Source organism: Chionomys nivalis, chromosome 2, assembly GCF_950005125.1.
Source record: "Chionomys nivalis chromosome 2, mChiNiv1.1, whole genome shotgun sequence".
Taxonomy (NCBI): Eukaryota; Metazoa; Chordata; class Mammalia; order Rodentia; family Cricetidae; genus Chionomys; species Chionomys nivalis.
The window spans coordinates 13269747-13295754 of NC_080087.1; the positions used below are offsets into that span (position 1 = coordinate 13269747).

General features: G+C 47.0%; 1 protein-coding gene across 4 annotated transcripts in view; it reads right to left on the reverse strand.

Moving 5' to 3' along the window:
• Positions 1-20755, reverse strand: part of Arid1b (AT-rich interaction domain 1B) — a 357367-nt gene extending 336612 nt beyond the window's left edge. For 2 of the 4 annotated variants that reach the window (XM_057757703.1, XM_057757684.1), the window contains exon 1: positions 18979-20754. In XM_057757703.1, coding sequence (XP_057613686.1) covers positions 18979-20559 — 1581 coding nt within the window. In that variant the 5' untranslated portion in view covers positions 20560-20754. Of the gene's footprint in view, positions 1-18978 lie in introns of all 4 variants that reach the window. The other 2 variants (XM_057757693.1, XM_057757711.1) reach the window with 2 other exon arrangements.
• Positions 20756-26008: the final 5253 nt, after the last annotated feature.

Genomic DNA, 26008 nt, shown 5'->3' on the forward strand with positions numbered 1-26008 from the left:
CACTTAGTCTCAAGCATCATTGGATGGGAGGGGCCAAAGCATTTCAGTCAATTTCAACAAAATTCCAATTTTTGTTCCCAAATGCATAAACTATCCCAACCACTCGGCCAGGGGTTAAAGTTCAAACTTTGACGCAGACAGCAGGGATGTCTGTCCTTGTGGTGCTGCAGGAAGAAAGCACTAAGGAGCCTCACGGAGACTTTCAGAGGCTAGCAAGCAAAATCAACCAAAGTCTTCCAGAGGCTGGGCTCCAAACCACAGAGACACTTTCTCTCCTGTGAGAGAAGCAGAATCCAGGGAGGAGGCACACTCTGCAAGCAGGGGGCTCCAGCTCAGATGCCAAGACCAGTCTGGTCAACGCTGGAGAACTGGTCTCAAGACAGACAGAGGAAGGCTAAGGAAAGAAAATTGAGTTCACATTGGGCATAGTAGCACATGCACACCTTTAATCTCAGCACTCGGGAGGAAGAGGCAGGCGGAACTCTGAGTTCGAGGCCAGCCTGGTCTACATAGTGAGTGCCAGGACAGCCAGGGCTACACAATGAGACCCTGCTATAAAAGAAACAAAACAAACAAAAGTGAGTTCAATGCAAGCACCCATTCCTATCTTATCACCTTCCACAGTAAGCACCACAGGCTTCCAGAAGAAAGAATTCTCTTGCAATAATACTGTTCTTACTCAATTACTTTTAAGTTTGAGAAAAATGCATGTATAACGCTGACTATATCAAAAACAGCTTCACGCCAGGCACAGTGTACATGGCTGTTATTCCAGCACTCAGGAGGCAGAGGCGGGAAGGCACCCACAATTTCAAAGCCAGCATAGTTTACACAGAGAGTTCTGCCAAAGCTACTTACTGAGACCCCCATCTCAAAGAGGAAAAAAAAAAATTAGAGAGTGAGGAGCTTCAAAAATCATTCAATGTCCTATCTTACTGATGATCAATCAAATAAAAGGAAGGAACCTTCTAACCTAGAAGCCGTGTACAGCACTCAAATGTCAATTCCCTGACCTAATGCAAGATGCAACCAAAAATGCTAGAGTACTCTGTCACAAAACTCTAACGACCCAGAGCTGCACTAGAGTCACACACACCCATGCAGAGAACTGAGTTTCTGGTTCACAGTCACACAGAGCTAGTGACCGTCTACCACAGTGCGAGTGTACTCCAAATTCCTTAGTCACACTGACATCTTATCCTGAGTCCTCACCACCACCCTTTCCTGGTACAGGATCTCTCTCTATATAGTCCCAACTGTCCTCAAACACAGAGATTCTCTTGCCTTTCTGTTGGGATCTATGAGTTTTCTTTCTGCAAAGGGATGGCAATATGTGGTCTCAAAAGGAAGGAAGAACACTGGTTCAACTTGCTTACTAGCTGGCAGGCCCAGGCCCAGGACTGGCATGTGCAGGGCGAGGGTCTCAGCAGGCAGGGCCTCTCTCAGGGCAGTATCTCCATGACCTCTTTACCCGCTGGCTGAGAATCTCCCTATTCTGGCTTCGACTATTTTGTCTATAGCCAAACGATGTCCTCTGGTGGAAAGGGGAGCTCTTTCTCCAGCTTTCCCAGTATCCACAGGACATCAAATGCTGACAAGCAAGCAAGCAAGCAGGCAAAAAGCCCTCATATGCCAACAGCTTTCAAACACTAAATTCAGTGCTTGGAGCTCCACCGGCTCTGGAGGGGAGGAAAGCACATATCCCCAATTCCACACCTGTCACCCACTTCCTCAGCTGGGTGTGTACTCACTCCGAAATGGGGTGCATACAATACAGGCCCAACATCAAAACACACAAGTAGAATCCTTCAGCTCTGGCCGGGGCAACACCTACTTGCTACTCTGCCAATTACCGTATGTCATTGATTACTAATTACTTTTGAGTACAATGGCAAACAACTGTTTCTCTTTGGAGCTACAGGGAGTGTGAAGGAACCTGTACTCAAAGTAAGGAGCACATGTGTGCAGTAAAGTGGCTTCATTACAGATACATGGGAGAAACATGTCCCCGCTTTATCGACTTATCATCCATGAATCACCTATGCAGACAGACACAAATGATTTCACAGGTGATGACAAAATATACAGTGACATCTTACTCCTGCTGACCAAGGCCTTGACCCCAAATCACTGCCACCAACAATGACCCTCCCTTAAGGAGTGTCTCTAGACACTCAAGGTAGTCCCCACTGTCCAAGGGGACACCCCAGCTGGCGGGGAGGAAGAGCACACGAAACACTGGTAGCTCAATAGAATACAGAAATTTTTCAGAAATGTTTGTAAACAATCTTTGTGCAAACATTCCCCCGTACTTACATTTGCTGAAATCTATAAAGTGGGAACAGCAAACAAAACCTGCCTCCTAGGACTGCTGCCAGGATTAAATATGAACTCAGGTCACAAGCACCCACACCAGCAGCTTCTGGGGATACACAGAAATGGGGCCCCCATCCCTGCCAGCCACTAAGAAAGGGCCACCCAAGGCGGAGAGCGAGAGGGCTGGCCCCCGTTCTCTCTTCCCTTCTTGCTCTTCTCGCATCTCCGAGCCTCTCCCTCCTCCCTACTCACCGCCCATAGTGGCGTGTTCACCTAGACACCAACAGCAACAGCGGCCTCTCCACTCTCAGGGACTCCACACTGCTCCTCACACCGTGCCTGTCTTTCTTCCAGAAGCTTCTACTCCCAAGCTGTGGGACCCTTCCTATTCCGACCTCCTTTCACCCCCAGATCTGAGGCTCCCCAAGTCAGCCATGCCTTTAAGGAACAGGCTCCGGACCTCTGTTCTTTCTGTTTATTTGCTTGGTTTGGTTTTGTTTTAGTTTAGGGACAAGATCTCACTGTGTAGCCTTGGCTGTTCTGTGTAGACCAGGGTGGCCTTGAACTCACAGAGCTGTGTCACACTCTGCCTCCCAGACACTGAGATTAAAGGCATGCCATATGCCATCATCATGTGACTAGAGTCTCCAGTTTTAAAGAACACAGACACATGCCCAGGTGGGAGCGCATCTCCTGCTCGTTCCTATTTTCTTGCCACAAACTTGGACATCTTCATTGTATTATCCAGAATACACCTGGAACCCAGCATTCCCAAACCACAGTCCGGAACAAAGCATACACAATGATACACAAACAAGAACACTGTCGGAAGCTACAGAACCCATCTTCTGCCCATGGGGCCAGATGGGAAATCCTACAACTCCTCCTCCCAGCCTCCAGGAGGCAGGGACATGAGGCTGCATGTGTCTCTTCAGCTGTTCGTGGTGAAAATGCCACCTCTGAAAACATCCCAGGTGAAAGGGGTCCATGCTGAGGATGTGCCAGAGGACAGAAACCTGCGTGACAGTTCCTTTGAAGATCGAGGCTGTGACACACGTATGAGGAACACATTAGGACACAGCAGATTTTACAGCCACTTTCTTCTCATGTTCCATGTGAATTATCTATTCTTCGGTGTGAGAACTAACCTTTCTAGTTATCAATATCTCATCACTGTAAACTGCCTTATATTTTATAATGTTCCCTCTTGCACACAGTAAAACCTGAGTTCTGAGTTGCAAGTAAGGATTATTTTCTGTACCTGTCTCTGAGGCTCCAACTACAGGTTAAATTCTCTTGAATTCCCTCCACACTGCCACACCATAGGGGAGACCACTTCCATACAGCCATCTCCAGAACTGAAGTGTTACTATAAACAGACATTCAGCATATTCTTATGAATATAATCGTATGACCAATAAAGCCACGTGAAATATTGTAAGTCTGGGCTAAGAAAGCATTGGGAGAGCATGAGCAGAAGGTGAGAAAACACCCGTGGGAAAGCTGGCTCTTTCGTACTCCTGAACTGCTTTCGCCTCTGCTGGATGAGAGCTGTAGGACAAACTGCTCTTCACCCACAGCTGAAATGCGCTTGTGCTGAGACTTCAAGGCATAAGAACTACTCAAGGCATAAAGGGAAACCGTCTTCGGTCCTGTACCTTGCTCACAGGACACGACAGGCTCCCCACATCCGACCTAGCATCCCGAGGCCCAAGAAGCCTCGAAGCATTGCAGCAAAGCAAGAAAGTGTTTGTACTGTCAGCCGGGTGCTTTCAAATCTCACTAAATCTGGCCCTGAAGGGGCCCTGTGACCACAGCAAAGACAGATAATCATGACTGCATCTCACAAAAGAACCTTTCCATGGAAGCAGGAAGGTTTCTCACTCTTACTGATACTCTGGTTCTCTTCTCTTTTTTAAACTGTGTGAGCACTGTGTGGGCACCCATGTGGGACATGAGGACAGCCTTGCGGGTCATCTTCAGAAATACCATCCACCCTCTTTACAGGGCGTCCCGTCAGCTGGCACCCATCAGCTGAGCTAGAGTGTCAGGCCATGGAATCACAGGGAAGCTCTGCCTCCCGGGTGCTGGAACTACAAGCACGCCATGACAGACACTTACTTCTACACGGCTTCTGGGGATCAAACCCAGTTCCTTGTGTTTGTAGGACAAGTCCTTAACCAACAGTCTTTCCCCAGCCCAGCGAGTTTTCTTAAAACCATCCAAGCTTTGCTGCCTGGCTGATAACATTCCCACCTTCTCAGCACGTCGCTCTGCTCACACTCAACACAACACATCGTCTTTTGTTGGCTTCTTTAAAATTCTCCTACTCTTCCAGCTGCCCAAATTCATACTTTTACTAATCTTCTGAGAAGTCCCTTCCAATATTATCAGTCCAATCGGCCTTGATAGCTTCTTCCTTCCCTGAATTCCCAGGTGCTGGCCACAGGTGCTGGCCTCATGCATAACAGAAGGACCCAAGACACTGTCTGGTCCATCATCCACTTCTCTATACGGATCAACTCACTAAGCAGCTCCTCCATTCTAGAATCATTCCAAATGCAGACCCCCCCCCCCGCACCTTCTGCTTGGGAAGTTCAGCCACCACCCATTGAAATAAACAGAGGGAGCCATCTACACTTGTCTTTAAACGCCAAGACTTCTTCACAGCCTTGGTAACTCAGAGCAATGACCCAGATCATGGTATGGCCTTCCCAGGACTGGCGGGTGTAAATCAAAGTCTGCTGCCTCTGAATGTCTTCCTCCCTGGGGGGCTGGGAGAAAACACACTCCATAATTCTACCCACTTGCTTGTCCTCAACACTAGGGTAACGATGATGCCTCCCAGCTGTACGCATGTGCAGAGCACACATGGCCGCATGCAGGAACTGCAGCCATTCTGATGTTACTGATTTTTATTACAACACTATTTTGTATGACTCGCCTAAGTCCTTCCGGAAACCTACATTTTTGAGAGGTCAAGAACAAAAAGTAGCATGTTTCTTCAGAGTTTTATCAATCACTCCTGACTGTGACATAACTGTCCTCGGCAGGACACATTTTTAAAAACCACGCGAGACTCGGCTGCTGACTCACTACCACTGTGACATTCTCTCTGTGCCCGGCGGGCCACTCTCCCTCCGTTCTATGCGCCCTTTTCTCCCAGGAGGGCCATTCTGCACACCGCCACTCTAACTTTAATTAAACAGCCGCCTGGCTACTTCAGCCATCACAGAATTGCCTCCTTTTCCTGGGACGCTAGCCGCCGTCACCCCTACCTCCATCAATCTCATTTTGGAAGTGTGCTTCTGTCCCTAATCCATGAGCTCAGTGACCCGGGGACTATGATTTCAGGACTATCATCTCTGAAAGGGAATGTTGTCACAATCACTTCTCCCAATTCTTAAAATTATTCCCCTCATCTGGTCAAAGGGACAGCTTTTCCTGCTCCTTAGTCTGGCCTGCCCATCACACTCCCCAGAGAGGAGGGATCTCTTCTGGATCCTGCTGGGAGACGCAGGTACCTATGCCCAAGCTCTGACCCATGTCGTAAACCAGAATGCTCACAGGAAGAGTTCAGCCTGAAAGCCACACAAAAGCACTTATAAATGTCAGACTGCCCAGCTCACCCTCCTGCCAAGAACCCACTAGAGAGCCTCTTCAGACCGATTAATCTCACAAAGAGAACTTTCCCTTCTGAATGCTCTACCAGGCCAACCTGATCAAGTACCTCGGCCGCCACCCATGCAGAGCTCTAACTGAGTACACACACTGGAGAGAGAGAAACGCCCTTTCAAACTACTTTTATCTAATAAAAGCCCATGGCTCATTAATTACATTAATCAATATAAAACTCTCAAGTGAGTCATGTCATACCAGTCCACTTCAGGCCAGCACTGCGCATCTCTCCAATGTCCGAGCATCTCTGAAAGGCTTTTCTGAGGGAAATGTAAGACCCGTGATGGTCCACAGAAGGAAAGTATTTTGTTTAAAAATATTTTTTTTTGTTTTCAAACACCTAAAGAAATGATAATTCAACAATTATCTCGAAGCCCAGACAGGGAGGGCACATGTCTGTGATCCTAATACTCAGGAAACAATGGAAAGCTTGTGAGTTGTAGTCAAGCCTGGAGTGCAGAGTAAGACTGTTTCCTATGAGTAAGAGGGGGGAGGAGGAAAAGAAGAAAGAAAGAGAGAGAGAAAGAGAGAGAGAGAGAGAGAGAGAGAGAGAGGGAGGGAGGGAGGGAGGGAGGGAGGCAGAGAAGACAACACCTTCCCTTGGAAAGGCTATTGGACACTAATTAAAAATGCCCACAATGTTAAGGGTCTTTTCTAAGGAACACTGCTCACATATCTGTGTGTGTTAGCACTTTGGCCAGTGCCCACACCACAGGACCTGGTGGAGAGTCTGGCTTCTGGCGTGCCGGCACATGCTGCTTCCCTGGGTTATCTGTCCCTGCTCCATGTGGGTCCAATTTCCTTGCATTCCCTTTACCCAGGTCAGGGAAGAATAGCTGTCAAATTCCCAGTGGAATAAAGAAAACCGCTTTCCTCCTGAGGCAGCAGTTTCAATTCACAGAGCACATGGCTAATCTACATATGTGAAGGTCACGGCACTTCAGTGTGGGGTTAGGAATGGAGGCTCAAGGAAGGGGCCTTTCTTAAACATCTTGGCAGGATGCCCAACAAGTGAGATTGTTGAGAAGCAATCGTCAGCTTCTGGCAGCAGCCAGGGAAAAATATTTTGATCACGTGGTGCTGTGCACACTACCTAGCGTGTTTCACGTGAAACTCTGGGAGGTCCTAGAAATCATCGCACACTGGAAACGACTCCAGCTCTCAGCGTCGCCGGCTCGGCCACAGGAGTGTGTTTTCCTCTTCACCAAACACCCTTCTGTGGGCTTGCCAGCCACACAGAGGAGAAAAGTCAGCACACCGACAGCCAGTTGACTCAAACATCTTTGCAACCATTCTTCAATGAAACACCGAATACTTAAAAGGGCAAATATCAGACTAAAAAATGATATTCCTGTAAGTTGTGCAAGCATAGCCACCCTAGGAACATTCCTCCTCCGTTGCGCTCCTTTCTTCTCTCCCTCCCTTCAGAAGTCATAAGGCCTAGGGGAAATCACAGGAACTTCCAAAGACAACACACACTCCCTGCAGAATGAGCGTCAACACTGTGTCTGAAGGGCTCACAGTCAATCATTCCAGTCTTCCCACACGCTGTGGCCACCAGGTGAAAGGACAGAAGCCCAGGGGCGGTGAACAAGTCTCCTCCTGCACTGGGCAGTTCCCCTTCTGTCTATTTTCTACATCAACCGATAAGCTGGGGACCTGGCACCAAGGGGCAAGGGCAGTTTTCACAGCCAGCTAACTCCTAGCCCGCATGACTACAATTTCAACCTACTTAATTGACAGTGAAAATTAATCAGAGCCCAAGAGATCCATGTGGAAGTTGTCTACCTAGCAGCGTCTTCCCTCAGCTCAAAAGTTAGACGGTTAGGAGGTCAGTTACACAATCTCTATTGCTGAGTAGCAGCGTAAGGAACATAAGAATACCCCAACAAACTATTTCATGTAACTAATTGCCAATATTTATTTCCTCCGTAATCTGAGGGCAGCAGTCTATGGTAAGCAAAGAACATAAAGTTTAACGATTTACAAATATTCTCTGCATACCTATCTGCCTTGGTATTCTACACCAACATCAGGCTTGAAACCTATGGACCACACTTTACAACTATTCGCTAACTTGGGAAAGAAATATCAGGAAAAGAGTCTGAGGTGATTTAGATTAGAAATAAGCTTCAAATATTAACCTATTTGTTCTGAAAGGAAAAAAACTGATAGACTGTTAAATTAACTAGAAGAGAAAGAAAACAAACTCGTTTAAAATCTTTATTGATGAGAAAACACACTATCTTGTCACTCTATTAAAATGTCCCTTTCACTGCCAAAGGCACCTAATCAAGTCCACACAAGAAGTCCCACAGGATTCTTTCCCATTCCTTGGAAGGGAACTACAGAGCACAGAGACAAAAGTCACTTGCCTGAGGTCACACAGACAATAAACAGCCTTCTGTTGCTTACCACTTCTGCCTCTTGCCCCTGTCTCTCCTTCCATCTCCAGCACCATTCAGTTAATGGGCAGGACCTCCTTGCTTCTCCACACTCTCGGTCTGGCCTATGTGAAGCACAGCCCTAACAAAACTATTCCCATTCCTTTACCCTGTGCATAGCAGACCCCTTAGGCAAGCGCAGTGGCTGAGGGCTCTCATCTCACCCCACAGTTTCAAGCACAGAGCAGGCTGCTTTCTGGCCACGGCAACAACTCCTGAAGCCGGGCACAAGACTGCCCAGTGAGGCAAAGTTACATGACCGGATATTAGGCCCTTCCTGCAAGAACACTCTGGACCTTTTCTGTTTATTTTTGAGGCAGGACCTTACTTTGTAACTAAGGCTGTCCTGCAACTCACTAGGTAGCTCAGGCTGGCCTTGGACACCTAGCAACTCTCCTCCCAGCTGCTGGGCGTAGCCTAGCTGCAGAGTCATTTCTTTCGGGAGAACACATCACACAAATGATACTCAAGACAAAAATCCACACTAGACTCCCTTTCTTGCCAACACCATCACACCCAAGAATGACTTCCAAGTCCCTAAAAGAGTGAGCGCTGACTGTACAGGGTCCACTGATCTGAAAGTGAGCGCCACACATCAGGACAAGCTACCAAGCACCTTTCAAATGTTTCCAACAGGGCACTGCTTTCCACTCCTGCTTCGGGGTAGCACAGAGTGTACCAGGCTGCACCATAGCAGCCTCACACGGAATACTTAGCTCTCTGCTTGGTTCCCCTCCCCTCTCCCATCTGGGGCTCCCCCAGTGAGCTTCCCCTAGGTTAGAGAGCTAAGATCTTTTGTACAAGATCTGAGGAGTATCACAGCCATTCACTGTGATTTGCATTCAGCAAACCCCCAGGAGTTTCTGATCATTCACCAGGGAGAATTATGCATCCTATGCTGTATTTACTCTTTGCATGAAAAGCACCAAACAGCGTTCGGCACTTGTTCATAACAGAATTTAATTTTGTCTATGACAGCTTTCTAAATCTCAGCATTAAAAACAAAAGGAATGGTGCTAGAGAGATGGCTCAGTGATTAAGAGTGCACACTGTTCTTCCAGAGAGACCTGAGTTCACGTCCTGACACTCACAACTGCCTGTAACCCCAGCTCGAGAGGATCCAATACCTTATTCTGGCCTCCAGCGTCTGCACTAACACACACAACTACAAACAAACAAATATGCATAATTTAAAAATAAAGAAGTATTCTGAGAAAAATCATTAGCAGTCTCAGATTTGACATTGCATATTTTGATTATTTAAAAACACTCCTAACCCCTATACATAACAAATTATAATGTTTTTAGGAAACAAATCTAAGTAATAGTTCCAGTGAAGTTGAAGACAATACAAAAGGAAGCAAGCTAACTCAGCTAGTAAAGAACCGAAGCCCAATTACCCAGAAACGCCAAAATGCCTCACTTATAATTTCTGAAATTTTGAAAATTAATAATCCTAAAAAGAGAGTAACTTTTTCAAAGGACTACCAGCAGCAATGACGTGCTCACAGCACCTCCCAGACGACCTGAAACCCATCACTACATCCGTGCAATGCAGTCTGAGAAGCAGCATGGCTCTCAGCTTCCCCTCAAGCCTGGGAGCTTAGAGTAGAGACAGTGGTGGACCACTACTTGGAGCCTACAAAGAAGTGAAGAACTCTGGAGCTGGGCAAGGCTGAACATCACCTGACTGAAGGGTGAGCCTTGTCCTTGACCATACTGAGAAGTGAGACAGAAGCAGGTTCAGGAAGAGAGTCAGGCAAAAGTAAGGGTCCAGGGTTAACAGAAGGACTTCAGTGAAAGCCTTCAGCAGCCAGTCTGCCAGCAACATTCCAAATGGAAAATAAAATCCCCACGGAGGCCAGAGAGAATGAGTGCCCCAGCCCAACGATAAGCCAGGGCCTGCTGGACTCCCAGCCACAATCTCTCTCCACTAGGAGAGGCGCCTCGTGATGTCATCCTCTCAGGAACCGTAACTATCTCAGGACTGAACACAATGAATGCCCCAGTCCTGGGGAGCTGTGCCTGCTTCCCTAGAAAACTACTCGCTTGGCAAGATTTTCCACTTGCATTTCCAAGGTCACCCATACCTCACTGGGCAAAGTAAATTTATTATTTAAAATTAGAAATGAACTGCAAAAAGAAAATGAAAGACACAACAATGGATTCTTAATTTGGTGGGTAACGTTTCAAAACTTAGATGTCAACTCCTAGATCAATTCTGGGATTCCCAGTCATGTCCTGACTGGGCTCTGAGGAGTGAGTGGTTGAACTTCTGAGATGCCATAGAGAAGAAAACAGGAGCTGCCGCTGAGAATTCTAGAGCCACCTCACTCATTGTCTTGCCTGGTTTCACTCCAGGACCTGGAGCGGTGGCTGTACTGGCTCAGCCAGCATCCATTATCTATCGCAACAGTTCTCAGAAATACCCACAAGCGAAGGAGATTCCCTAGGCCCGGCAGACTGCCTCTCTTTTTCCAAGAGTCTATGTGATGCAGAAGACTGAGAAAAAGAAAAAGGACCATTCTATATAATGATTCGATTTTCCGGTTTTGGTTATCACTGTCTCTAACACAGCAACGTTCTGCACAGGCACAAAGCCAGTAGTTGACTGGGAGAAACGGGGGTCGCTAAATAACATCAGCTGTACCGCATCCACCTGCAATTATCTGTAGTTCCGAAATCCACCCCTTCTCCATACCAGGCCATGACTCTGAGGAGCCACAAAGCTGCCGTTCACACTGCAGAAATGTGCCAAACACTCGCCATGCAGGTATGGCAGGGCAAGCCCCTAGTAGCACTGGAATCAGCTGACAGGGAGCAGCAGGGGCCGCAGCCCCACGGAACTGCCTACGACTACACAGCACTGACTAAAAAGGGGGCACTCAGTAAACAATCACCTGCAGCCGACTGTTTGGGGCAGCCACATACCACACAGCATCCATGAACGCTAAATGTTCACGTATAAAATAATTGTTGCTTCTTCCCAGCACAGGAGTTCAGATAAGTCCATTTTCTCTCTAGGATCTGGTACCTTCTGTTCATAACTGAAGAGCTGACTGCATAACAACATCAACCGTATTAAAAAATAATCCTAATGTCCACCCTCTCTCCCTCCCCCCACTCTGTTCACATTAAAAATCTAACAAACATGATTGTATGATAAAAACGCTTTAATAAAAATGAAAAGATAAAAGAAAAGAAAGGATCTAGCAAGCTTCTCTTCTGGAGCAGCCTTTACATTTTAGATCAATTGCTCTAATTTTTAAATTTAGCATTTTTTATATCTATTAGTACTTTTTTCATGAACTTCTGTATTTACAGAGTACTCAACACTAACAACAGGGGAGCTGCGGTCTGTCCAGTCTGCCCTGCAATCATGAGGACCTGAGTTCAATGTTCATCAACAACAAAAAAGTCAAAAAAGCAGCCTGGGGAGGGAACTTAGTTGGTAAAATGCTCGCCTATCAGGTAGGAAGCTCGGCATTCCATACACATACCACATAAGGTTACAAATATTAACACGTGCCTGTAACCCCAGCCCTTGGGAGAAGTTTAAGTCATCCAGAGCACATAAGACCCTCTCCAGAGAGAAAAGAAAGAAGAGAAGAGAAGAGAAGAGAAGAGAAGAGAAGAGAAGAGAAGAGAAGAGAAGAGAAGAGAAAAGAGGAGAGAAGGAAAGCTGGGTGCTAAGGCACAAGGGAAGGTAGAGAGGCAAGAGGTGGCCTGGGCTCACTGGGCCAGCCAGTCTATTAAATTTAGTAACTTCCAAGTTCAGTGAGAGACTCTATCTCAAAAGATAATTCTAAAAAGAAAGATATTCAATGCCAACCTCTGGCCTACACACAAAAGTCTAAGCCCATGGCATAGAGACAGACACACAGACACCAGCAGGAGCTATAGCACCTAAGAGGCAGACAGCAAAGAGTACAGTATCTGTCTCCTAGCCTGACATTCACTCTGGTGTCTGGGGTTGAGGGCAGTGCTGCCCAAACATTTAAAACAGAAAAAAAAAAAAAAAAAAATCCGTGTAAATAATTTCCCCTAACACTAGAAATATAAAACAAATGTGCTTTAAAAGAAGCTAAAAATGCAAAAGCAAGAAAAAAAGCAAAAAGAGACGTGATCATGACAGTTTATTTCCACAGTAAATCATACAGAGTCCCAGGTCTCAAGGCCTCCTGCTCTTTCATCCTGAGAGGAGTGATTATGACGCCAACCCCAGTAATGACACAATCACACACTTCCAGAAAGATCAAATCCACGAAGTCCAAAAGTCACAACGGAAATTAACAAATTAATTAAATTAAAAGGAAAACATTATTGGCACCCCAAAGGAACATGAGGAAGGCTTTACTAATGTACTATAAAGTGGCAGAACCATTGATCCCTTAAAAACAAACAAACAAAAGCAGTGTAATCACACCACACAGCCACAGCCAGAAAAGCCAAAGTTTGACACAAAGAAGGGAAGCGGCAGCACCTCTGAGCCGTTTACCATGTGAAAAGTCTTCAGAGATGACAGCACAGGAAGGAGATGTGCCCAGTGCCACCTGATTCTGCCTACAAGCGGTTCAACAGTAAACTCTGTGCTATGAATGTTTCATCAATATATGAAGACACATATCTAAACACTTTTTTGGCAATCTATTCCAAAAAAGAAAAAGTATGGTACTGACATCCATCCAGGATTTTCTAGATTTCATCAAATACGGCTTCCCTTCCAGAATGGTTGAATATGGAATAACTTCTTGTCTGGCTCTCAGGGTTCATCTTTCCTCAAGGCCCAGAACACCTAGAAGAGCACCCTACAAGGGTTGACCAGCAGAGGCTGCACCTCACACAGTCACTCCCAAATGACAGTCCTGCTTGACACATCCTTCCAGACCCTGCTGCCATCTCCCTGACTTTAAAAATGGAAATGATTGTCTCCCACGGATGCAGTCTGTCCTGGAAGTAAACATTATGTGAGAAACAAAATAAAGTCAGCATTAACTCCCGTCAAACAGTAGCCTTCTAACACACTTGGCATCGATCCATGCGGAACCGAGTTTGGAAACAACCCACTGGACTCCGACTTAAATTTAAGTCACTTTTAAGGAGCAGTTGCTTAAAAGCATTCCCACTGAGCAGAGTCCTTGGCCAGCATACACAAAGTCCTGGGTTCAATCTCAAGAATGCAGAAAACCAACTATGGTAATGGCCCACACCAGTAATCCCAGCACAGGAGTGAAAGCATCAGAAGTTCAAGGTCAGCCTCTGCTATCCACTAAGTTCCAAGCTAGCCTGAGGTACACAAAACTGTCTTAAAAAACAAAACAAAAGGGCTGGAGAGATGGCTCAGCCATTAAAGGCTAAGCTCACAACCAAAAATATAAAAAACAAAACAAAAAATACAAACCAAAAAAAAACAAAACAAAACAAAAAAAAACACCTTCAAAAGTAAAATACATTTGAAGAAAACTTCCTAGGGACACACCTACTACACTTCTGTAAATTCACTCAGTATGATACTACACTAAATATATATCTATTATTATATTATCCAATTATATCGAATAGTATATTTAGTCATATGTAAACCCAGGGTAAACTGAGTACAGTTCTAGAGACACTCAGGTAGTAACTAAATGGTACCTGCATCTGTTTCTAGTTGCTGAATTCCACAGCACATCAAGGTTTCAGACCAGAATTCATTCAATCACCTAATTGAACCAAAAAGGGTCAATAGTCTTCTGCAGTCTCCAAACTGGGCCTGGCTACACTGTGTAACATCTGCATCTGCGATGCATAGACACCTTCTGGGTGGATGTACAGCCCTGCCCAGTGTTCCTCCCCCACACCACAGGGAACAAGGGAATGGGTCCTGAAATTCCTCACCCTCAAGTATGCGTACACAGCTTCAAGCATGCATACATAGCAAATGTGCATACATAGTAATTGTGCATACATAGAATTCACACATACACAGTAACCATGCATACACAATAAGCTTGTAGGTGCAGCAAGCCTGTATACAAAGCAAGCATGCATACACAGCTCCAAGAATGCATACACAGCAAGTGTGCACAAACAGCAAGCATGCAGCATGACATTCCCTGTCCACAGAGAATTGCAAAAGCAAAAGCCTCCTCTGAAAAGAACACTCCTCTGAAAAGGCACACACAGCCCCAAATAGCCCAGCTCCCAAACTGCCTAAGAAGTGGGTATGGCCCCTTAAGTAAAAATAGCACTGCTCTGGTACCATAAAAATTTCATAACATCCATTTTGAAAATGTAAATACTGCAAAAAAATTAATGGGATTCTTATTAATATTCATTTTCAGCTTCCCATAAATCTGTTGTTTTAAGTAACACACGGCAATTTTATCAAACATAAATATCAACCTCAAATTTACAAAGCTACATACAGCCAAAAATGAAAGTGGAATGAGCCAGAGAATACGGCTGGGAGCACGGGGCTCCAGGACCAAAGCAGCAACAGCTGGACACAGCAATGGCAAAAAAAAAAAAAAAAAAAAAAAAAAAATAGGCCAGCAGCTCCCAAAACCTCATGGCCCAAGGGCATCTGCACTGCTTCCAAAACAAGCTGGGAAATTTCACAGACCGGGGAAATTTTAAGTCAACCCTCCTGGGAAAGGACAGGGTTAAATAAAGGAAGGGATCACCTTCTGGATCTGCCGAGGGTGACGTGAAGTTGGTGTGTATCCTAGGGAAACGATGCTCCTGTTATATCAGAAGACATCTTTACACACACATCAGCCCAAATTATAAAGGAATATGGCCCATTAATGATACAGAACTAAAAACTAAACAACCCTACCACACAGGTTTTCCTTAAAAGATAACTATGTCCAGGAAGATTAGCAAGACTTCCTGTAGTTAGTCCCCTATTTTTCAAATTAGCTCTGTAAGTAGAATTAATGGTGTTCTCATAGCAGAGTGAAGATGTCATTCTCCTCATCTCCAAAGAAGAAACAGGATATTCATCACTAACTCCATCAGTGAAAGTGCCCAAGTGTGATCTGGACTGTGCCCATACCCATGACACACTTCTCACAACACGATACTGAGAAAAATGCAATGGCCAGAGCCTGGACAAAAAATGTATTCTTAAATACAGACAGACAAAACCAAAAGGAAAAAAGAAGGAAAGTTGTATCCTATTACAGAGCAAAGGTAAAAACATGTACCCAGGAATAAATCTGATTTAATATAAATTAAGTATAATTTTATACCAACTGCCTTGAAACTGATTACTATTATAAAAAAAATAAGTCAAAAATAAGTAATATAAAAGTCAAGGCATCTAACAAAACTGATTTTGAGCTATATTTTCATAACATAAAAATAAAAAAACTACAGACTTTTTTTATTTGGGGGTTGTCATCATGGGGTCTTAGCTTTGTTTCTTAAATAACAGGCCTTCTGTATGAAAAACTGCTCCTAAATTCACTAACTAGATAACAGCCATCATTTCTAGGCAAATATATAAACTGAGGCTGTCGAGATGTCTTGATAAGATCTGAACTTGCAGATCTCAGGGAAGAGGGAAGGGATGACCCTTATGAGACCTTACATGGTCCTTACAGTCATTCTGAGGAATAAATAAGGAAGGATTCTGGGGCTTCCTGCCTTGTAAGACTAAACTAACTTCTTTTATCTAAAGGTAAATAGCACATTTTATTATTATATTTTACTATTATGTATAAACTAAAGATAAAATATCATGCACAGAATTCAAGACAAATGTGTACTTCCTAAAAGTTTATGTATATGGGCAGTCCCTAAGACTCATTTTGAGACTGCTATCTAAATACTTACTGCAAAAGAAAAAGGAAAGGGAACAAACTAAACCATAAAACAGTTTGTTTCCATCTTGAGAAGACCTTCCCCACAACAGGAAGGTTTTATTCCTGGTGACAACAACAAAGCAAACTGTCACCAAGCCATTTAGAATCAAAAACGAAACTAAAAGTATTAAAAGCCAAAAAAGATTTATTTTTCAATTATTTAATATGACTGCATTTTATGACCTATATTCTGGTATGATCTAATATTATGGACAAGTGGCTACCTAGCCCAGTTATCATAACAAATACTAAATAATACTGCTCTTCCAAAAGCAAAACAAACGGAAAAAAATGAAAGTGTAAAAAGAAACATTCTATGTTATCGGCAAGGTACCTAAGAGAACTATGTGAATTGAGGTCATAAGTCTGTCTCTTTTTTCTCAGAGATAAAAAAAGCAATTCCCGAGGGCCATGGACATGCTCTCATTCAAAGAAAACAAACAAAAAAATACTTGCAATGATTGGTACCATTAAGAAATAATACTCTAAAAGCAACACGAACCTACAACTGCCTCTGACTTCCTCCCTTTACAGTTTACAAAGATGAGAATTTTAATTATAATATGGGCTTATTTTTACCAGGCTTCTCTTTCACATTTACTGTGTGGATCAAAAACAAAAACTGAAATCACAAGTTCTTCATCAAGAACAGAGAAAATGTTTTATTGAAGTAGAACTCCATGGACTACGTAGATTTGGAAGCAGCAGATATCGGGTACCAACTAGGAGTCACTCAATTACTTGTAAATTAATGCCTTTACCTAACACATCTATCCTCAAATACACAACTATTATTAAAATACACCTTCCTAAAACAAATTAGCTAAATACAAAGAACCATTGCTATTCCTTCCTAGCAGATTAAAAACCATCACAAAACTTCACAGCAGAAAGACATGCACAGAGGAAATATTATTTGGAAGAAACAGTACCGACTACAACTTGCCTATATATATGCTTGCTCTAATTCATAAGCAGTTCAAATAAACCTCAAGTTAGTTAGCCTAACAAAACAAGGGGAAGAAAACAACATGGGGGGGCACTTCTATGTGCTACAAACCTCGCAGAAATATTCATTGTCTCTTTCAGTCAATTGTTCTCTACAAAAATTAGTTTCATTTCATGGATTTTAAAATATGCCAATTCTAACTTACACTCCTCCACATGACCAGCTTAAAATGGTCACAATTACAAGAACATAGATCACAGAAAAGGCATGGCTTCATTCTGATGTTAAGCTAATTAAGAATCACCAAATATATAGCTTTCTTCTGAGTTTAGATAATTAAACATCAGCAAGAAATATTACTGCAATGGAAATACTGAAATCTTAAATTATTAAACTGTGTGCTGATAGAATTAAAATATATTCACAGTTAAATCTGTTAAAAATCAGATTTTTATAAAAGCTCAACAAAGGCCGAACTAGTACGACCTGTGCTTTAATTATTTCTCAATGCTCCTATCTTCAGTCTGCAATTAAAGTCCACGATAAATGTGATGTTCATATTGTAAGATTGTCATCAAAGACCCGAGTTTTATAAATGCCCAATACTGGACAACAGCATGTTTCTCTGTATCCAATCCTCTTATTACTAATTCTGATTCATAACAATTTAAGCTCTAAATAGTATTCAACCTTCCATCTGCTTGGAACAGAGTTCAGTTATTATTTGTGGAAGGAATTTTTGTGACTGCACCGCTCCGCACTTCTATTTACATCAGCAGTGCTAAATGCCCAATGGTGAGAGGGGAGCCAATCAGATGGCAGATTAGATGTCAACTCAGAGGCAGCTGTCTGGAGACTATTACAGCCAGTTTACCTCCACAATTCAAATTCCAAACCTTGCAAAGGAGATCAAGTCAGTCTTTAGGCTCAGCCTACTAGCAAGAGACAGCGAGAGCGCAAGACACTTCCTAACATCGCTGTAGGACTCGGGCGACAGCAAAATCAAGAAAACCCACATAAATGCGATCCAGAAAGATCCATTTTCACTGGCCTACTACCTCACTAGGGTTGCCGAATAAAAAAGGAAAGTCTAGCCCATGATCAAAATAAGTTCCATCGATACGGAATCTATTCCTTCAACATCGCCTCCCGGTTGAAGGTGACTCCTTCCAGGCAGCCCTAAGCCCCATAATGGATCTCCCCGACTATTCTTAGGAACGAATCGATGTTATTTTACAATATTTCGCCTCCTCGTCGTTGTAAATCTGGGTCTTATTCCTGCTGGTAAACATCCAAACTCCAACAGCCACGGCTGTCACAAAGCTAACCTCGATTATCCCTGCCTCTACCTCGCAGGGGAATGGGAACCCGACCCGGGCCCGGAGGAGAGAGAAAGTTGCGCTCTCTCCGCGCCCACTCGGGGCACAACGTAGGCGCCGGCGGAGCCAGGCCGGGCCGCGGATCCCGGCGCCCCGAGAGCCCTCCCGGCCGGCGCGGCCTCGGGGGGACCGCGGTCCCGTCCCGGGCCTGGCGCCGGCACAGGCTCGCAAGCGGCAGCGGGGGAGGGCGCGGGCCGGCCCGGTTCCCCGACCCCGCCAGCTCCGGACTCGGCCGGGCGGCGCCGCGCCCCCGCCACCCCCGCCAGTCGCGGGGAAAAGTACCCGGCGGAGAAAGAAAGTCAGGGCTCGCTCGCTCGCGAGGCCCGAGCGGAAGCAGGCCCGGCCGGCGCGGGGGTTACCTGGGATCTGCCCATGGTCGGTCCGGGGGTGCCGGGGCTCATCGCTGGGTGACTTCTTTGTTGCGCGGCCGCCCAGGCCGGGCTGGCAGCGGCGTACTGGGCGCCCAGGTCCTTGCCCAAGCCCATGCCCGCGGCCGCCTGCTGGCCACCCGCCGCCGCCCCCGCCGCCGCCGCCGCCTGGGACTGGGGCTGCGACGGCGGCGGCGGCGGCGCGCTGGGGCTGCTGTAGTCGGGGTAGCTGCCGCCGTAGCTCCGCATCATGGGGCTGGGCGAGGTGAGCAGCTGGTTGAGGGTCGGCGTGGCCCCCGACGGGTGCTGGTTCTGACCGGCGAAGCGCTGGAAGCCCCCCGCCGCTGCCGCCGCGCCGGCGGCCGCCTTGCTGAGGCTCGCGGCCCCGCCGCCCCCGGGGCCCATCATCATGCCGCCGCCCTGCTGCCGCGGGGAGCTCAGCACCCCGTACCCCGAGGACGAGCCCCCATAGCCGCCGCCGCCGCCTCCTGCTGCTGCCGCCGCCGCCGCCGCCGCCGCGGCCGCCGCCGCCACAGCTCCGGCTCCTGCTGCCGCTGCCGCTGCTCCTCCTGCTCCTCCTGCTCCTCCTGCTCCTCCTCCTCCTCCACCTCCTCCGCTGCCTCCTCCTCCTCCGCCGCCGCCGCCGCCGCCCGCGCCGGGCCGGCTGTAGCCCGGATAATGGTTGTACTGGCTGTTGGGGTACCCATCGTGGGAGTTCTGCAGGGGGTCCATGCTGCTGGGGGCCCCGGCGGCGGCAGAGGCGGAGTGCATCATCCCCATCCCGGGGCTTTGTTGTCCGCCATGTTGATCAAAGCAAGGCCCAGCGCGGCCGCCGGGGCCGCCGCTAGCAGGGGCAGCGCTGCCATAGTAATTATTAAACTCCGAGACGGCCGCCGGGCCGCCACCGCCGCCCCCGGGCAGGGCGACCGGCGCGGGTGGCTGCTGCGCGCCCAGGCCCGGGTGCTCATAGCGGCTGCCCGCCGGCTCCCCCATCTTGGGCGGCGCGTCGTCCTCGTCGCCCGGCTTGCTCAGCAGAGGCTGGCCCTGCGGGTCGGCCTGACTGCCCGCGGCACTGTCCTTGGCGCCTCCATGTTGCGGGTGCTCCATGTCCGGGCCGGGCTGGGGCGCGCCGCCGCCCGCGCCGCCCAGGCTGTTGTTGGCAGTGGGATGATGCTGCTGCGGCGGCGGCTGTGGCGGCTGCTGCTGCTGTGGCTGCGGCGGCTGCTGGAACTGGTTTAGCTGCTGCTGTAGTGCGTGGTGGTGGTGGTGGTGGTGGTGGTGGAGGTGGTGGGCATGGTGGTGATGGTGGTGGTGGGCATGGTGGTGGTGGTGCGGCTGATGGGGCGGTGCAGCGGGGGCCTCGCCAACGGCTTTCAGTTTGTGGTTGGGGAGCAGCCCGGTCTCCATGGCCGAGCCGGGGCCCGCCGAGGAGGAGGAGGAGGAAGAGGCCGCGACGGCGGCGGAGGAGGACAGCGCGGTGGCGCTTCCACCCTCCTTGAGAGGCGCCTCGGAGCCGCCGCTCTGCGCGCTGTTGGAGCTAGCGGCGGCCGCGGCGCTCGCGCTATGGGCCATGTTCAGGTCGTGACGGGGGTGCAGGGGGTGGTGGTGCACATTATTCAGGCCGCCGTCGCCGCCCCCCACTATGGGGCCCGGAGCCGCCGCTACCGCGCCGCGCGCGCCCGCCTCCAGGTCCCGGGCCCCGGGCGCCGGCCGCGGCCCCGAGGGCGCCCTCCGCTCGCCGCTGCCCGCCCGCGCCCGCGCCGCCGCCGCTGCTGCCCGCGCGGCCATGATAGCCGCGGCGTGGCGCGGCCGGGCGGGGTGGGGGGAGACAATGTCCCCACTCGCAGTCGGCCGCCCCTCCTGCGCGCATCCACGCGGCCCGCGGGGAAGCGCGGCGCCCTCCTTCCCCTCCCCACCCCCACCCCCACCCCCCGCAGCCCCGGGCCGCCCGCCGGGGGCGCGCCTTTGCGCTCGGGGGCCCGCGCCCGCTCCGGCCTGGGCCGCCGGAAAGTTTTTTAGTTCCGCTTGCAATGAAACTTTTCTCTCTCTCTCTCTCCCTCACTCCCTCACTCTCGCTCTCTTTTTCCTCTCTATCCCGGATATGGGGGGGAAATGCACGACTTGCCTGAGCCTCTCGGGCCCAGCGCGGCGTGAGGGAGCCGGGCGAGCCGGAGCAACTATTATCCGCTTCTCTCCGAGGGCTGCTGCGCACTCGCAAAACGCGGACTGGACTCGGCCCCCGGCGCTCGCCCGCCTGCCCGCCGCCCCGCGCTCGCCCGCTCGGCCTGGCTCGCTAGACCCGGCCCGGGGGAGCGAGGGCCCAGGCTGCCGGCGCTCGCTCGCTCGCTCGCTGGCGGCCCGAAGCTGCTCTTTCCCCTCGTGCCTCCGGTCTCCTTGCCAACCCGCGTTCCTGTGTTTGTTTTCACGTCTAAAGGGAGCGCTACGAAGGTGGAAAACGAGTCTGACGAGCAGACAAAAGAGGGAGAAGGGGCTGGGAAGCAAAGTTGTCTTGTTGGGCCTCCCGAGGTGGTATGGAGCCGGCGGGGAAGGGAAACGTTTAGCCAGGCCGGCCGAGCAAAAGCATCGTCTCTCCCAGGAGTTATGTAATTTTTCACAGCCTTGGCCTCTCCGACTTGATTTCAGGCCATCGGCGCAATTCCCACAACTTCATCCAACTGAAAAATTAGGAAACACTAAGAGAAGGTTAAGCCGCAAAGGCTGCTGTGCCCTGTACACAGCAGGCACTCAATAATTGCTTATGATTCACTACTCCAATCCCCAAGGTGATGTTTATATAACTTTTTTTTTTAAGACACCTTAAGTAGGTATGAAAACTCATAGTATTCCCCACGGAGTGTTTTTTTTATAATGCATTTGGGTGTCCTCTCAAACGTGGAGTGTTTGCTCCAGACAGCATTCAGGAGACGTTTAACTAACATATTGGTGCAAAAACAGCGACCGCTAAGGTTTATCTCATGTCTTCATAAATCTACACGACACCTTTCATCATGTTTCAGAGGTTAATGTGTGCAATTAACCCTCTTGATATGAGTTCATTTCTAAGTAATGGGAAACAAAACCAAATAGATGTATTTAATAAACATAAAGTCAATAATAATGTAAACAGTCTAATCCCAAAGCAGAAATATGCAGTACTTTCCCCTTTTATAAAAAGATACCTATTGTTTTGACAGTATAATGTTTTTGAACATTATTATCATAATCACCTCTTGACTGTCTCTGATACTTGAACTTCTTAACCCAAGCCATGGCTCAGTTGTGCTAGGGTAGACTGATTTGTGTTGAGAGAAAGCTTTTGAAACCAAAGCTTTCCAGAGGTCAGATTGAAGGAATACGTTAGATTTGGACACAGTGTTTTTCAAAATCATTCTTTAGCAGCTCATAAAAACTATTTTAGTTTATGCCAATTGCAGTGCTTGTTTGCTGGACCGAGTGTAAATATTTTACATGGCTAAATAGACAACTCTAGATGCCGAGTGCAGTGTAGTAACAAGTAAATGAGGGGGAAGGAGAACCAGGGTTGTTACAGAGTGTAAAAGCAGATCCTGACGCTCTGGAAACAACTGGAAAACAGGTCTATATTCTTGCATATGAGGGAGTACCAGCCATAAGATAAATTTATGCCAAATCATCAGTTTCTGCCAAGAAAATACTACATCTTTGTGTCTGTGCCTTTTGACATTTTCCCCTTGGATCTTCTCTTTATGTATTTGAATGCATACTAATTACAGGGTTGTACCACACAAGCTGAATTCAAAGTTTCTCGTATACAAATAGAAATATATGTCTGTTTTGTGTATATGTCTATCGACATTCTAAAATCAATTACATATTTATGCTTTTAGACATTTACAGTCAAACTAAATACATATAATCATAAAAGTGCTTTTTTTTTTCAAATGAGTAAAATATAGCAAAGTCAATTCAGACGAGCCATATGTTGTGACTTATCCACAACCATGCTTAAAAGAGCAAATGAATCATTAAGTTCAGCTCTGGCCTGTTTCTTAGAAATATTTTTTTCATGTTAAAATCATGAAACTTAAAAAAAATAAAATAAAATTGATAGTTAATCATGTGAGTGAAATCTCGTTGAATTCCAAGTCAACTCAAAGAGTGGAACCAAGAGGCAATAACAGAGGCCCCCGGCACAGGGAACCCAACCTGCTATAAAGAGCGACACATGCCAGTTCTCCCTCCCCAGTGGCACATGCCACACCCTAAAGCAGACAGCCAGCCATGCAGCCTGCAGGAGTAGAGGGACACAAAGCCGGCAGGACTTGGTTTTGTCTTTGGAACCACCAAGACTTCTAAAATGTCTTTTAAAACGAGCCTTGGCTGGAGAGGAATGGACTCCTGTGCTTGTTTTCAACTTTCCCAACACCCCCTCAGGAAAACATAGTGAAAACCACCCAGTGCTTCATAAGGAAAATGGCAGTTGTCAGGGGTCTGGCATAAAGTGATGAAACAAGCTTGCCGTTCACAAAAGCACAGCTTCAACCCTCGCTTATTTCCTTTGCCTACACAGCAGTCCGGCCTTGCCTCTTTGGGTGCCACAGAGCAATCGGAATCGCTGCATTGGGTTTTTTTTAATGAGTTTCTTCATTTTACACCTCGCGTGCCTACATCTCCAACCATAATGACAGTTGTGTCTCTGCTGTCACCACAAGGAAGCCTTGGAGGTGGAAAGCTGCTGGTGGCCTTGGCTGTGCTCTGGCCCCAGCTCACCTCCCACCCACAGGGTTCTCCCCAGCCCTCCGTGTGTAGTCAGAGGATTACCCATTATTTTCTTAAACATGCCTTTCCAGTTACAAAAGGTTTTCTTTCTTCCCCCAAACTATATGGAAATATTAATATTCAATACTGTTCCTTTTGAATAACTTTTAGGGCCCCAAATAAAAGGCCCTTCAACTTGCCCACTGAATGAGAATCGAGCCAGATGGTCGTTTAAGAATCCCACAGTTCTGTTCTTTTTGACTCTCCAAGGCCCATCGCACTGTTTGCTCTTAGATTAGCCCCTTTTTACTGTTCTTATTTACCCGGCGACGGAAGCTATCACGATTCACTGCCCGTCATATTTCTCAGTATTCTTTCCGTAATTTGGAAGCAATTTGGAATAAAGCCCTGTCAAGGTTTTACAAATAAGAACTATTAAAGAATAAAGCTTTGGATACTTGCTTTCCTTTTAGATTTATGAGAGATGCGATGAATGGGGCTAATGGGATTTCCCTACTGGTCTTGGTCAGGGACTTTAAAAAGCACTAAACAATTGTCCTATTCACTTCTGCGATTTAGACGTTAGCGGTGAACAACTCGGAGTCGGTGCAGGGTGTGGGCTCTACAGTGTCGGATTGGAAACAGCTATGCAAATCATCCCTGGCCTGTAAGTTCAAATGCGAAACAGTTAGGGAGGATCGAGGGTTGAGGGGGACCGGCAGGAATAGGCAGCAAATAATTTAAAACAATTTGGCCAACAGCAGCAGTATTATATTTGTTGAGGAGATTAAAGTGGGCACAGTGAACGGGATGGGGATAAATCACACTTGATCCTTCAACAGACTTGCCTGGCATCTACTTCCTGCCATGCCCAAAAGAGAAAAATGTGTTACCTTTGCCCAGTCCTGAATAGGGAACAACTATTACATGGAAACACAGTAAAGTTAGCCCCTCAGTGTTCCAGAGGCCTTGACCAGTGAAGAACTGAGCTTAGATTTCCTCACCGAAGGGCACCTAATGGAGCTGTCCATTGTTGGCAGCCCCTACCGGGCATCTAACCCTCCATCCTCACAGCTCTGCCAACACTCAGACCACCAGTCCTAGGCTGAGCTTCCAGAAACCTATGTCCAGTTTGTCATCAGGGCAGTAGGGTTTGTCTCCAGTGGCCCTGGGAACACGGGAGCAGCAGTGACCATATGAAGAAACACCTGACTGCATTTTAATGCGTTGCTTGTTATCAGCTCTGTATTTGGAGTGATGTGTAATAAATATTTTTATTATAGTCTAGAGTGCCAGTGTTGTATAACTCTTAGACAAATGTGTGTCCATTGGAGCCCCTTTTGTTTTCGTGATGGTCTTCACTCATTTAAAAGGTGACCGAAAGTTACAGGCTATTGCTGTTTCTTAACATTCTCCCCTAGCTAGGAGTACTGGCAGAAACCAGTAACCCCATAACCCCAACTGCTGGGGAGGCTGAAGCTGAAGGATCATAAGTTTGAAACAACTTCACAAAGACCCTGCCTGAAAAATTTAAAAAGGGTGCTGTTACAGCTCCATGGTAGAGCATGTTCGAGGCTTGGGGGTTCACTCCCCATTACTGGAAGAGCAGTGGACGGGTTCTTTGGTTGGCTGTTGTTACTGGGCTCCCGCCATTAATAAGCTGCTACCTGTGCTGAGCCACTTTATAGATCAGTCTAGTTCCTCAAAAATAAATACTTGGCTAGTAAACATATGTGATAATAATTACTTATACAAAAGGAAGTCCTTTGGGAATCTAATCAACTTTTTTTTTCCACAAGAGAAGTTTCTGTGACTTAATCCAAGGGCCTTCCGGGTCTTTCTCACAGATGTGATTAATTGCTTTATAGTACATATGGACTTTGAAAATAAAAGCTATTTTTCAAGTACAATAAACTCCAAATGGGCCATATGCACTAATGTGGCACATTCCGCATCTTCATTTTCAGCTGTTGATATTCGCTTGCTCTGTGCCTCATTCCACTGTGAAAGCCAATGGATAACTTTAAAGGATCCATTAGTAACTGGCTTCCAAAAGTCCCAGCAAGTGCCAAAGTACTTAGTTCTGACTGTCTCTTACAAAAAGTGACATTATTAAATTTAGGGATCTCCTTAATGGCATATCCCTAAAAATGCACAAGTTGTTAATTACAAGGAAGATTTTCTCCATAAAATTTAAATGTTTCTCATTGCAACATGTTATTCTCAGATGTAAAATTCAGTGAGTTCTTGTGGTAGGTATTTTATTATTGGCTTCCATTGTCTC